At 43.4% G+C, this 13,881-nt stretch overlaps 1 protein-coding gene across 7 annotated transcripts in view; it reads right to left on the reverse strand.

Annotated features, from left to right (window-relative positions):
* Window positions 1-13,881, reverse strand: part of CARMIL1 (capping protein regulator and myosin 1 linker 1) — a 323,242-nt gene that overhangs the window by 134,401 nt on the left and 174,960 nt on the right. For all 7 annotated transcript variants that reach the window (XM_058667065.1, XM_058667059.1, XM_058667053.1 and 4 more), the window contains one exon: window positions 1,861-1,936. In XM_058667065.1, the coding sequence (XP_058523048.1) occupies window positions 1,861-1,936 (76 nt within the window). The remainder of the gene's footprint in view (window positions 1-1,860; window positions 1,937-13,881) is intronic.

The raw sequence follows: 13,881 nt of genomic DNA on the forward strand, positions 1-13,881 counted from the left end.
TTGGAGGGGGATTTAGGTGGTGAGAACAGAGCCCTCATGTATGGGAAAAAGAAATACCCTAATAGAGCAGCTCACAGAGAGCAATCCCACCCCTTCCAATACATAAAGACACAGGCATCACACACAATCCAGAAAGTGGACTCTCACAGATACCAAATCTGCCTGCACCTTTGATCTTGAACTTTCAGTCACAGAACTGTGAGAAATAAACTTCTGCTATTTACAAGCCACACATGGGTACTTACTTCCTCCACACTTTGCTGGGAAACACTGAAATAATTAGGTGTATATTTTCCACCCCAAACATCTGAGGCAGTTGGAAAGAGTGGAGGCCTGAGATGAATAACAGAATGCCAGCACCAGCTGCATGGATACCTTCCTGTCTAGAGAATTGGGACAACTTCCAAAAATGGAATGTCACAGCTTCCTTGGAATTCTCTTAGGGCTCCAGTTTGAAAATCTCAAACTTACCAAAGATCTCTTCCTGAGGCCTCATCTGGCTCCACCTCAATACCCCCAAGCTCCAACATCACCGCACTGGTACCACCCAGCCTAGCTGAAATAGTTCCCATAAACCCATATTCCCATATTGGCTCAATTCACAACCTCTTTGCTGGTCTGACTGCAATAATCGAAATAACCGCAATTAAGTTATAAAATGCCTGCAACATGTCAGGTATTGTTAGAATTTCTAGACACATCATTTACTCATTTCAACAACCTGAAAATTAATTCTACTGCTATGTTCATTCATGCATCTATTTGTTGACAGAAGTTTTATTGAGCAGCTTCTACAAATGACACTGGAAAATACTGGACAGACATGAGTAGGACAACAGCTCCAAGTAACTCACAGCAATAGACAGGTAGGGAGCCAAGGCCCTGCAAGGCCAGGTAACATACCTAAGCAAGCTTGGGCTTTTAAGGAACGCTGGAATCTACTGAGTTTCAGCTTCCAAATCCACCCTTATCTTACATCACATTGGCTCGTAAGGGGCACAAATGAATTCAGCCCATTTTCACACATATAATACCTCCGGCCACCCCCACCTGTATTCATAGAATGTCCTGCCCAGTAGCTAACTGCAGCCCCCCACTTTGTACAGATCCAAAAATCATGCCAAATCCTATCTTTTCAGCCCAGAAATCTGAAACCCTCAGATTCTAGGACCTTGGAAGGGTAGTGGCTTGAATGTGAGAGTCTCCAAAAAAACCACCTCTAAGTTATACCTCATCCTAGCTGAGGCACTGAGAAGCTAACCCTGGGATGAACATCTGTCCATGACTTCCTAGCGTACATAACAGGGTGCCTATTTCCCGGAGTAAAACACACTGAATACTTGGCCCCTCCATATGTTATAAAAACTACTGGATTTCACTTTGACTTCATATTCCTTATACATTACCATATCCAAAATCATCTAGAAATTTAACATTAACTATTATAACTCAATCAGACCAGTTGTACCTATGAATGGTTTCCTGAATTCCTAGAAACAGAAACTCTATGGAGATGAAATATAAGAACATAAAATATGCTGCTTGCAGCAGCGCGAATCTAGTAGCTTTTTGCCAATTGAATGACGGTGCTCTAAAGGCTATATGAAATCTCTCTGTACATCTTCTAAAATTGCCTGAAGCAGCTAAAAACATGAAGACTCACTTCCCTCTCCAGCATCTCTCATTAAATCTTCACAAAATGTTGTACAAATCACTTTTAGGAAAATATCCCCACAAGAAATAAAGCATGTGGAGCTCACCAGTGTAGTAGACAAACATTTCAAAAGGAAAAAAAAGAAAAAACCTTCAAGTTTTTGAAATTAACAAAGCCAAGCAAATGTGCTGTATCTGATCACTTACGAGTTTCAGATCCTTGGAGGACAGCTTGGTGAACCACTGGTTGTACTCCAAAGCAGCAATGATGGGGATGAGGTCTCTAAGAGGCAGAAAAAAGAACAGGTTTGATAGTGCTCTCATAAAACCCTCATGATACGTCACATCTATTTTCCTCCCGGGACATCCAGGTTTCATTCTTAGTTCTCATTATTCATGAACAGAACATGCAGCCCAAACCATCTCAACCACCAGACAGCACTGAAATTCCCCAAGTCTTCTAGAGAATCTAATTTCTACTTCCAAAAGGAAAAGAAGTAATTAGCAGAGTTCACTCGGAGAACCTCCTTGATGTAAGGAAAATCATGCATCAAACTCAAGCATCTCCAAGTGTATTTTTTCAGACTGTTCCTCCATCAGTTCTTTAACCATCTAGGACTTGTAGGAGCAAGACCAGTGCCTCCCAGGGAGGATTTTCAATGCTTAAGGAGCCCATTCAGGGCTTCTGGTAGATGTTACAGGGCATAGCTGTGGTCATCTCCTTCAGACAGCCCAGGTAGGCCTCTGTCTGATGCCTTGAGTTCATAAACCGCGGAGCAAAGCATCCGTCAGAGAGCTCGGCATCCACTCCATTTGTCCACAGCCCTATCCCATGCTCGGGACAAAAAGCCAACATTCCCCGATTCATCCAATCCTTTGACTTCAGGCAGGGTCATCTTTCACCGTTTCGTTGTGCTATAAAAAGTTCTGTGTCCTTCAAAGCCTGTCTTCCACGAGCCCTCCCTGGCCACCTCAGCCGCACGTGGCTTGCATGTCTATCTCCAGTTAGCATCTGTTGTATGCTGTCTGACATCACAGCTTGTTGCTTAAGCATCTGTCCCCTACTCCCGCTCTCGACTCCCAGTCCCAGGCTTGGAAATTCTCTGACAACCAAAACTCTATTTCTACTTTAGTTTTGTGGTTCCAGTGAGGCCATCACTGGTTTTATTCTCAGTGCATGACAAGAACAGATATATGCAATTTTACTGAGCTAGAAAAGAAAGCAGCAACAGGAGCAGAGCATCAAGTACTAATGCTCTCAAGTCTGACGCCTCTGGACACTGCAGCTAATGCTGGGCACTCCACACAGTCCAGCTCATTAAAATCTCAAAACCACCCAAGGAAGCATTTCTGCTCACACCGTACAGATGAAGGGACAGATGTTCTGAGACATAAAAGGAGACCAGGCCGAAGCGACCATTCCTGGGCCACCACACAATATCACATGTACGTGTCTTCTCATCAGACATGCTGCAGAAAAGCTAGGTGAGTGCCCACAGGGAGACAGAAACAGGAGGAGCAATGAGTGGGTTTTGTTGCCAGGACCTCTGCCAACACGTCTCTTTACTAACTCTGCTTACAGTTAAGGGTTGGCTTTATTGTTGCTAAGTTTTAGACTGTAAAAGAACAACTCTTCCCACAGGTGCCTCAAGGTCTCCACTCCCTTCTCTACCATTGACCAGGGAGCTGGAGTCAGAACCAGGCACCACGCTGCACCCACCAGCCTAACGCCAGGCGGTAGAGTGTCTGTGAGTGAATTCTATCTGTAACAGAGGCCCGCAAGCACGTTTTCGAGAGTCCTCCTGGCAACTTTACTATCTCGACCGAAAAGCATGCTCATCTCTGCTGCATTTGTGGGTTTCCCATCAAGGAGCATCACACTTCAGAGCCTCATGTGTGCAGGTGCTGTTCTGCAGCTCTGTGTGCCCGAAAGTGCGGCTGCCTTCTGCCGCACATGAAGTCATTTTCAGGATTTGGCGGACTCTAACAGAGTCAGGTTTTACATGGGTATAGTGGTGAAATAATATCATTTCCACAGTCAACACCCAAAACCCTCAGAAAAAATACTTCAGTTCAAACCCCTACCAAAAATGAGAGTGGAATAGTATTAAATATTAAAACTATATAGCACTATAAGGGTATATCTGAGTGACACAGCCAAATGACTGCAAATGATAGAAGCTATATAAAAATGATATAAATGCTCATAAATATATAGTGTGGTTTTTTGTTGTTTTTTTTTTTTTACTTTTTAAAGATTTATTTATTTATTTATTTATTTAACACAGTGACCAAAAGAAAGACCAGGAGGTGAGGGGTAGGGAGGGTGGGAAAAGTGAGTGAGCCACTTCTATTTCCTGGTTCACTCCCCAAAAGTTGAAAAGGCCAAAAAGAGGCCAGGGCAAAGCAAGGAGCCTGGAACTCCACTAAGATCTCCCACAGGTATGGCAGCAGCCCAAGGAACTGGGCTATCTTCTGTTGTTTTCTCCGGGGCGTTAGTAGGAAGCTGGATCTTCAGCAGAGCAGCAGGGACGCAAACTGACACTTGAATACAGCATGCTGGCATTACAGGAAGCTTCACCCACCATGCTCCCACACTGCCTCTATGATGTATTTTTGTAAAATAAAGGGCAATATAAAATATTTCAAAGAACTCAGATAAAAACGGAATTGTGGAGCTGCAGACTAAGCCACAGCTTGCAAGGCCAACATCCCATATCAGAGAGCTAATCCAACTCACCTAGAATGTTTCTGGAAAAGCATACTAAGACCCTAGTGCTTGGGTGCCTTCCACCTATGTGAGAGATGAGGGCAGCATTCCACGTTCCTGGCTCCTGACTCTTACAGCCAACCACCTTTCAAATAAATACGTAAATACATCTTTTTTAAAAGATAAATGTATCTTGGTACAAAAAAACATTTGAAAGCCACACAAAATTGCTTTATAATATGCATTTTCCATGAACTTTGTAAAGCTCCCTCCTATAGTATAATGCTATGTGAGTACTCTGTTCGGGTGATGAAAATATTTTTTCTAACAAATTTGAATTATTTTTTTAATTTTAAAATGATTTATGTTCATAATTTTAAAAGTTCTATGGGTGGTATAAATAAAATGTAGCTGTGGAAAAACTGCCCAAGAAGCACACAGAAATTTAAGCAGAGGCATATCCTGCTAGCAGGTTCCTAGATGCTGTGTTAATGTCTAGATTTTTTCATGTTAAGAACATTTAACAGGAGACAATGATTCCTCTTCATCAACACTTAGTACTTGCTAAACTCTAGGCAAGGGTTATGAGACAACTAAAAGGCATAGATCATTTCCCCCGACACACCCCATAGGTCAAAGACAGCCCCTACTAAGCTCTCTATAGCAAAGACACTTGCCAAGGAGGGGAAACGGTAAAACTACTTCAGGATACAGTTAGGTCTGGGAGTAACTCTACCTAAAGCAGATGGGGAAGAGGTCGAGAACGAGCCACGCAGGCAAACGGACAGGAACAGCACATACGAGAGCACGGAAACCTGTGTGGGCCCCGCAATACCAGACATTCCTACAGTCAACATGTGCCAGCCACTGTGCATCAATCACTGTGCCTGCTGCTGCAATGGATGCAGCAAAGAGGTCCTGCCCGGTGACAATGCCAGCCTGCCATGGCCTAGCAAGACACACAAGAAGGAAAAGGAAGAATGAAATACCCTTAGACACCACCGGTGACACAAAATGGTCGCTAACCAAGACAAGCAGGTCAGGGAAGAGCTGCCACAGAAGTTACTGAGCCCTCCAAGGTGAGGGTGGAGGAGAACACTTGTCCTAAGCAAAAGAAATGGGAAACAGAACAAGGTATAGCCATCTACTGACACCAGAAACATCATCCATAAAAGAAAACTGGATAAACTGGAATGTACCCAAACCTAAAACTTCTGTTCTGCACAACATGCTGCGAAGAGAAGAAAAAGCCATATGCAAAGAGAAAATATTTACAAACCACCCTTCTGCCAAAGAATTGTATCCAGGATATGTGAGAAACTGTCAGAACTCACCAATCAGCATCAATTGCCACAATTGTAGAAATGGGCAGAAGATTTAAACAGGAAAGATATACTTGCATGTATAGCTGAGTGCAGGGAAAGATGCCTGAAAGTATGAACCACCAGGAAAAAAACAAATAAACAAATAAACAAGTAAACAACACGTCCATTGAATGGCTAATGTTTATTTATTCACCCATTTATAAGAGAGCAAGCTCTGATCTGCTAGTTGATTCCTCACATGCCCACCACAGCTGCAACTGGGCTGGGGCCGAAGTCAGGAGTCTGGAACCCACTAAGGACTCCCAAGGGAATGTCAGGAACTCAGCTACTTAAGCCGTCACCTGCAGCATCCTGATTTCTGTGTAAGCAGAAAAATGAACTCAGCAGTGAATGAGTTAGGAGTCAAGTTCAGGCACTCTGATATGGCCAGCAGGCATCCCAACCAGCAACTTTAAACTAGGGCAATTCAATTTAAAAACACTAACAAAATTTGGCAATACCGAATGCTAACAAAGAGGGCAATACAGAGAAGAATGAAAAACATTGTGGAAAATAATACGTCAGTTTCTTGATAATTTTAACATACGCTTGCCACGTGACTTACTAACCTCACTCCTAGGTATTCACCCAAGAGGAACAAAAAAAAGCAGCAATATGAAAGTTTGTATATTAGCTGCATTCAGGAAACGCAACACACAGCTTTTCCTGGGGCTCTCAGCAAGGTCAGTCACACAGCCTGGGCCCCTGGCTGTGAGGAGTTCAGGTGACCCAGCAAGACTGCAGAGATCTCCCAGGGGCTAACAACCTCAGCCATCACACATGAGGGAGCACGATTTCACTCTGACTCATGATTACTCCCGTTGACAACCATTAAGTCTGGAGTGGGTCAATACACAGCAATAGATAACCAGAGCTCTTAATATCTAAAACAAGACTTGCAGGTTACACTAAGGAAGCATGACTGCAGGCAAGGAAACTACGAAAAGCTTTACAACAGAGAAACGGCTCATAAAGATTTGTGCAACATCAGGAGGATGTGTCAGGGAGCTGACAGGCTGCAACACAGGCAAGCTGACCTGGTCCACAGGGGAAGGACCAGAACCAAAGCCAAGGCATAATAGATGACTGCTTGCAGACTGACTTAGAGAGCTAATGTGAGCACAATCAAAATTTAGCACACGTTTATAATCTGTTAGAAAACTAACAAGAATCACAAGGACTGCCAGGATAATTACTGTGATGTGACTGAAAACTGATGTGGGCAGGAAACCGGGTGGGGCTTCTCCCTCAATATCCCCCTTTACCTCAGATACATGATGGAAACAATATGGACATAATAGTATCACCCACTTCCCTATCCCCTTGAACCTTTTTTTTTTCTTTTTCTTTCTTTAACTGTAATTAACTATGTAAAGATTGTCAACAACAACACAATAAAATAGATTTAAAAAAAAAAAAAACAAGTAGAGGCAACAGCCCATTTCTTCCCTGACATGGTAGATACAGTAGAGGGAATTTATAAGTACTTGCATCCTAGTATACAACTGTATACTGTGCTTAAGCTAACAAAATATCTGATCAACAAAATGGACAGTGGCTGGCATTGTGGCACAGCAGAAGGCAGCTTAACCTGCCAAATGCAGGCATCCCAAATGGTGCAGGTTCAAGCTTGGCTGCTCCACTTCCAATCTAGCTCCCTGCTAATGTACCTGGAAAAACAGGTAACTGTGACCTGCACCCTTGTGGGAGACCTAGATTAAGCTCCTGGCTTCTAGCTTCAGCCTGACCCAACCCTGACTATAACTGTCATTAGAGAACTGAGCTAGCAGATGGACTGACTCACTCTCTCTCACTCACTGTGCCTTTCAAACGAATAAATCAATCTTTAAAAAAATGGATGCATTGTGTAATGTTCACACACTAGAATACAAAACCAGACCAAAGGAATAAAATATAGCCACACACACCAACACAGAAAAATGTCATTCTCTCAGGTATTTAGCACCTCTCAGCCTGCCTGGAACATGCATAGAATATGAAGTTTTAAGTCTGATAAGATTAAGTGCCCTGGAAGTACCTCAGCAAACACTTAAGGAAATAGCAAGGTCTGGACTGAATGACATTCAGAATTCCTAGAATTCATTGCTCCTGAATATCAAGCCACATAGACTGTCAAAACACACACGAAGACCAAGGCTATGAAATATGAAGTAGGTATGCAACAAACACTTATGCCAGAACGTAAGAGTCAGCCAGCTAGCAAGTGGGCCCAACTCAATGACTCAGCTGGCTAATCTTCCACCTTGCAAGTGCAGGGATCTCAAAAGGGCATGGACTCATGTCCTAGCTGCTCCACTTACGGCCAGGGAAAGCAGCAGAAGATATCACAAAGCCTTACAACCCTGCAGCCATGTGCGACACCCAGAAGAAGCTCTTGGCGCCCAACTTCAGATCAGCTCAGCTCCAGGTGCTGTGACCACCTGGGGAGTGAAACAACAGATGCAAGAAGATTCTCTCGGTCTCTCCTCTCTACCTGCCTTTCCAATAAAAACAAATAAATCTTAAAAAAAATTTACAGGACCAATAGTGAGCAGAGAGCCCTGATGAGGTACCACTACAAGCAGAAAGTCACGAGAAATTAACTAGTACTTCACTTCTGGGAAATCATTTTCCTGGTTGTTCTCTTAGGACACAAAGTTAACAGTGAGCCCTTGAGGATCAACATGGGCACACATCTGGGCTCCTTGCTGCCTATGCACCATCATGCTGATCCCACCTTACTACAGTGAATGACCTGGCAGGGGAAGCTGTGCCTGTGAGATGAACTCTTCCTTTCCTTTATGCTGAGTGAGGCTGGCATCACATCATCTGAGGAGGAAGGTTTCCGAACACCAGCCACTGCCATAGTAACCGATCTTTCTCATGGTGGGAACTGGTGACAGCCTTGTGGCTTTTTTTTTTTTCTTTAAGATTTATTTATTTGAAAGATTTACAAAGACAAAGAGAGATCTTCCATCCACTGGGGATGGGCCAGGCCAAAGGCAGGAGCCAGAAATCAAACTAGTCATCACCTACAACGATGTCATCGTAGACACAGATTTAGCCAACTGTGCCACAACGCCAGCCCCTGTCAGTGTGTTCTGTTTTGATCTGCTAATGGATTTGTAGTAAAGATGGGGTCTTTGTCTTTGTTTTCTGGGTTGTTTTTAAGATTTATTTATTTTTATTGGAAAGGCAGATCAGATTTACAGAAAGAGTAAGGAGACAGTGAGAAAGATCTTCCATCTGCTGGTTCACTCCCCAGATGGCTGCAATGCCCAGAGCTGAGCTGATCGGAAGCCAGGAGCCAGGTGTTTCTTCTGGGTCTCTCACATGGATGCAGGGTCCCAAGGCTTTAGGCCATCCTCTACTGCTTTCCCAGGCCACAAACAGGGAGCTGGATGGAAGTGGAGCAGCAGGGATTCAAACTGGTTCCTACCATATGGGATCCTGGCATTTGAAAAGTGAGGATTTAACCATTGAACCATCATGCCATGCCTTGGTTTTTTGGGTTTTTTTTTTCTATGTTGGTTATTATTTGAGAAGCAAAGACAAAAAAGCTCCCAGTCACTGGCTAATCAAATGATGTGCAATAGCTTAGGCTTGGTTCTCTGAGTGTCAGGGACTCAAATATTTTTAAAAATAATTATTCTACTTGAAAAGCATAGTTACACAGAGATAAGGAGACAGAGCTCTTTGTTCCATTGGCTCACTCCCAAAATGGGCACAACGGCTGAAGCTGGGCCAGGCCAAAATTAGTAGTAGGCTAAACATCCACTTGCAGTACAAGTAACCTATAGGGGTATATGGGTATCAGTTCATGTCCTGATTACTTGATTTCTGATCCAACTTTCTGCTTATTGCCTAGAAAAGCAGAGGAGGATGGCTTAAGTCCCAGAACTCCTGCACCCATTTAGCAGACCCGGAAAACACTCCTGGTTCCTGGCTTCAGATCAGCCTAGCTCCCTTTGTTGAGGCTATTTGGAGAAGTAAACCAGTTGGGATTCCAAACAGTCAAGAAGGCACACTAACAAAAGAAACAGGTGTCCCAAGGAATGTCTGATCCCTTACGCCAAGTGTACATTCCTGGGTTCTGATTTTAAAAGCAATACTAAGACATATTCTGAAATAATCTTTCAAATAAAAATTGTATTTGCTATTTTGAATATCAAAAGCAGTTAATATTTTGGGGAAATTTTAAAAAGATGGCAAAAACAGGGGCTTGTGCAGTGGTGTAGCAAGCTAGTCCTTGACATATAGTGCCAGTATCCCATACGGTCACCAGTCGATATCCCGGCTGCTCCATGCTAATCCAGCTCCAGATTAACAGCCTAGGAAAGCAGTGGAGTATGGCCCAAGGTCTTGGGTCCCTACACCTATGTGGTAGACCTGGAAGAAGTTCCTGGTTCTCTGCTTCATGCTGGCTCACCTCCAGCTATTGCAGCCATTTGGGGAGTGACCAGAGGACAGAAGACATCTTACTTTCTCTCATGCTCTAATCCTGACTTTCAAATAAAATAAATACATCTTTTTTTTAAATGCCAGAATAAAGTAGTGAGATTTGCCATCTAGAGCTCTTGCCAAACAATTTGCTATTCCAGATTTCATATAATCTACTGACTTCATTTTTCTAATCTTCACAAGAATTCAATTATTCCAGTAATTTTTTTCAGACTGAATATCTCTCCTTATTCCTTTTCCCCCACTGCCATCTCTCAGTAATTAGAAAGACATGATAACTTTTAAACAGACACTGTGAAACATGACAGGCAAGTGATAAAGAACAAAAACAGCTGACAGATTTGAGGGATGGCTAGCAGCCCTGTACTCTACAATGTTGGAAAAGCACAAAGCGAGTAGTAATAATTCAGTGAACTTCACCACGATTATTTTTAGTACATCTACAAACCACAGGCGTGGACACTTCCTTCTCCTAGCAAATCTTCGGAAGCCTTACAGACTCTGAGGAGTTTTCTGCACAATGGCAAAGCTGTGTGCTCTTTGTACTCTGTGTCTGTGCCCAGGAGGGACCATGCTTGATGGAACAAGCCTGGTAAGCCACCGCAGTACCCTCTGACATTCTTCAATGTCCTTTCTAGGGATAACTTAGACTTTTTTCTTTGGTCTTGATAGCAAAGTTGAACAAAAACGTCAACAGTATAGTAGAGATATCCTCATAATACTGCTGTGTGCAGAGAGGGATGCCCTGCGTAGCAAACTATCAGTGGACGTACTCACCAACTCCAAAGTGTTTAAATAACTGAAACGATGTGCTAATGAGGACAATACCAGAGGCCTGAATGACCCATAAATTTTTTTAACATTCACTCCTAAAAAATATATTTTGAACATCCCTCTACCCCATGTATGTTTATTTATATCATAAACATGTGCTGCTGTTCTGGCATAAAACACAAGCATAAATACATTAAATGAATGCAAACAAAGTTTGTCTAAGTCCTATTAGCTACACTCACCTGGACATGCCACCATTTTGATTGACCAAAGGTACAGATCACTGTCCCATAGAACACCACCTAACATATCCAGCAATAGGGCCCAGCATGGTAGACTGGTGGCTGGAGTCCTTGGCTTGAATCCGCCAGGATCTCATATGGGCACTGATTCTAATCCCAACAGCACCACATCCCATCCAGCTCCCTTCTTGTGGCCTGGGAGAGCAGTGGAGGATGGCCTGAGGCCTTGGACCCTGCACCTACATGGGAGACTCAGAGGAGGCTTTTTGCTCTTGGCTTTGGATTGGCTCAGCTCCAGCCATTACAGGCACTCGGGGGCGGGGGAGTGAATCAATGGATGAAGATCTTCCTCTCTGTATCTCCTCCTCTTTGTGTTTCTGACTTTTCAAGTAAAATAAATAAATGAAATAAACAGAGGGAAGAACAGAAGGGACGGAGGGAGGGAGGGAGGGAGGGAGAAGAAGGAGGAGGGAGGGAGAAGAAGAAGGAGGGAGGGAGGGAAGGAAGGGAGAGAGAGAGAAGAAGGAGGGAGGAAATGAGGGAGGGAGGGAAGGAAGGAAGGAAGGAAGAAAGAGAGAGAGATAGAAAGAAAAAGAAAGAAAAAGAGAAAGAAAGAGAAAGAAAGAAAGAAAGAAAGAAAAGAAAGAAAAGAAAGAAAAGAAAGAAAGAAAGAAAGAAAGAAAGAAAGAAAGAAAGAAAGAAAGAAAGAAAGAAAGAAAGAAAAAAATTCAGCAATAGGGCCCGCGCAAAGGCCCAAAGGCTAAATCCTCACCTTGTATGCACCATCATTCCATACGGGTGCCATATGGGTGCCAGTTTGTGTCCCAGATGCTCCACTTCCCATCCAGCTGCCTGCTTGTAGTCTGGGAAGGCAGTAGGGAATGGCCCAAAGCACTGGGACCCTGCACCCACATGGAAGACCCAGAAGAAGTGCTTGGGTCCTGGTTTCTGATCAGCCCAGCTCCAGCCACTGTGGCCACTTGGGGAGTGAGGTAATATACAAAGATCTTTCCTGTCTCCCCTTTTCTCCATAAATCAGCCTTTCAATAAAAACAAAAATAAATCTTAAAACAGAAAAGAAAAATCCAGGGATAGAAAGACAAGGCAACAGTGCGCACAGCTGAGTGCCAACTTCCAAACACCACTTCTTCCTTCTTAAACGAGAGCAGCAATAAACTGATGGAGCTTAGAACAGCGAAAAATTACACCCATGCCCTCAGGACAAAACAGTCCACACTTAAGAGCCTTGTCAAGGAAGATCATGCTCAAAACGTTGGCTTTGATAGAAATATGACAATACAGAAGAATGAGCCTGGTGGCTGGGCTCTCATCGGTCACGTGGAAACTCAGCAATGCACGGCACTGAGCTTCTGGATGATTGATGAGATGGGCACCTCTTAAAAACAGGAACAAGAACAATCAATGCACTTACAGCTTTCTGTTCTCCTCGGCACCACTGCTTCCACCTTCATCATTGCCTGTCACCCCCATTTACAGTGTAATCACAGTCTTGACACCCCACCTCACACAAGAACCACTGGGACACCCCAGGAGAAATATACAACAAAGCCTGTCTCCATCTTTGACCCAGTGATACCTAAACCATACGAAACCGCCGGAATGTACTTAGATGTAATTTTGGAACCTATCAATAACATCAGAGCAGGCAATTTTCCAAGGACTTGGTTATTACTGCTCTTGTACAGGGACTGACTGGATGCATCTATAGCAGAATCACTACCATCCTCAGACCTGCACTGACTAAGTGATCAGAGGAGGCCTAATCCTACAGTCAGTTTCCACAGAGCCAGAACTTAAAAGAGCAAAAACAACAACATTAAAAAGCACAGTACCCACAGTGCTTAAAAATCTACCTTGAAGAACTTAAGGAGATCTTAGAGGTTTTAATGGGGGAACAGAATAGTCGGAAACAGGGAACCAGGACAGCACACTGAGCAGCTGACACAAGGTTCAGTGTATGGCTTATGCTTCCAAGGCTCCTAACTCAGGAGGCCCTTGGGCATCACGTGATGGAAAGATTCTGGTTATTTTAGTACTGAGCCTAACTTGGAAGAACAGCAAGTCAGTAAGTGACATTATTCATAGGGTCTCTACGACAACAGCAGTGACAAAGGTACTATCCTATTGCCATATCTAATCCTTTTAGAACCATCTTTCCTGGGTGTTGGAATCCCCGACGTCACATTCCTGATTTCCCCACCTCTATACATGTGGAGAAGGCTGCATGCTTGGCCTTCCCTATTCATAGCCCTGTTACACACATGCACCTACAATGATCCTCCAATAAATGTAAATGCTAAACAGTGTTGCTCACTTATATATAAATTATATCCAAACAGAAACAGCTAAGGAACTGACTGCCACAGGGGGAAAGATCATGTATTGTAGAAGAACGATCACCCATCACAGAATGATCACCCATGGTTGGTAACAAACTCCAGTTCAAAACAAAGGTCACTGTTAAAGCCCCTTTAGATCTGCTGTCACACCTCCAATTTGTCTAATTCTTCTGTCTTTCTATATGACTCATACCTAAATGAGAAAGGCATCACTTTCTGTAAAACTTCTCTAATTTACAGAATGACCCGCATCGCACTCCAATTATGCCTCAATCAGCCCTTCCAGACAAACTGGACCATTTAAGTATGTGCTGGCT

Source organism: Ochotona princeps, chromosome 1 (assembly GCF_030435755.1).
Source record: "Ochotona princeps isolate mOchPri1 chromosome 1, mOchPri1.hap1, whole genome shotgun sequence".
In the NCBI taxonomy this organism is placed as follows: domain Eukaryota; kingdom Metazoa; phylum Chordata; class Mammalia; order Lagomorpha; family Ochotonidae; genus Ochotona; species Ochotona princeps.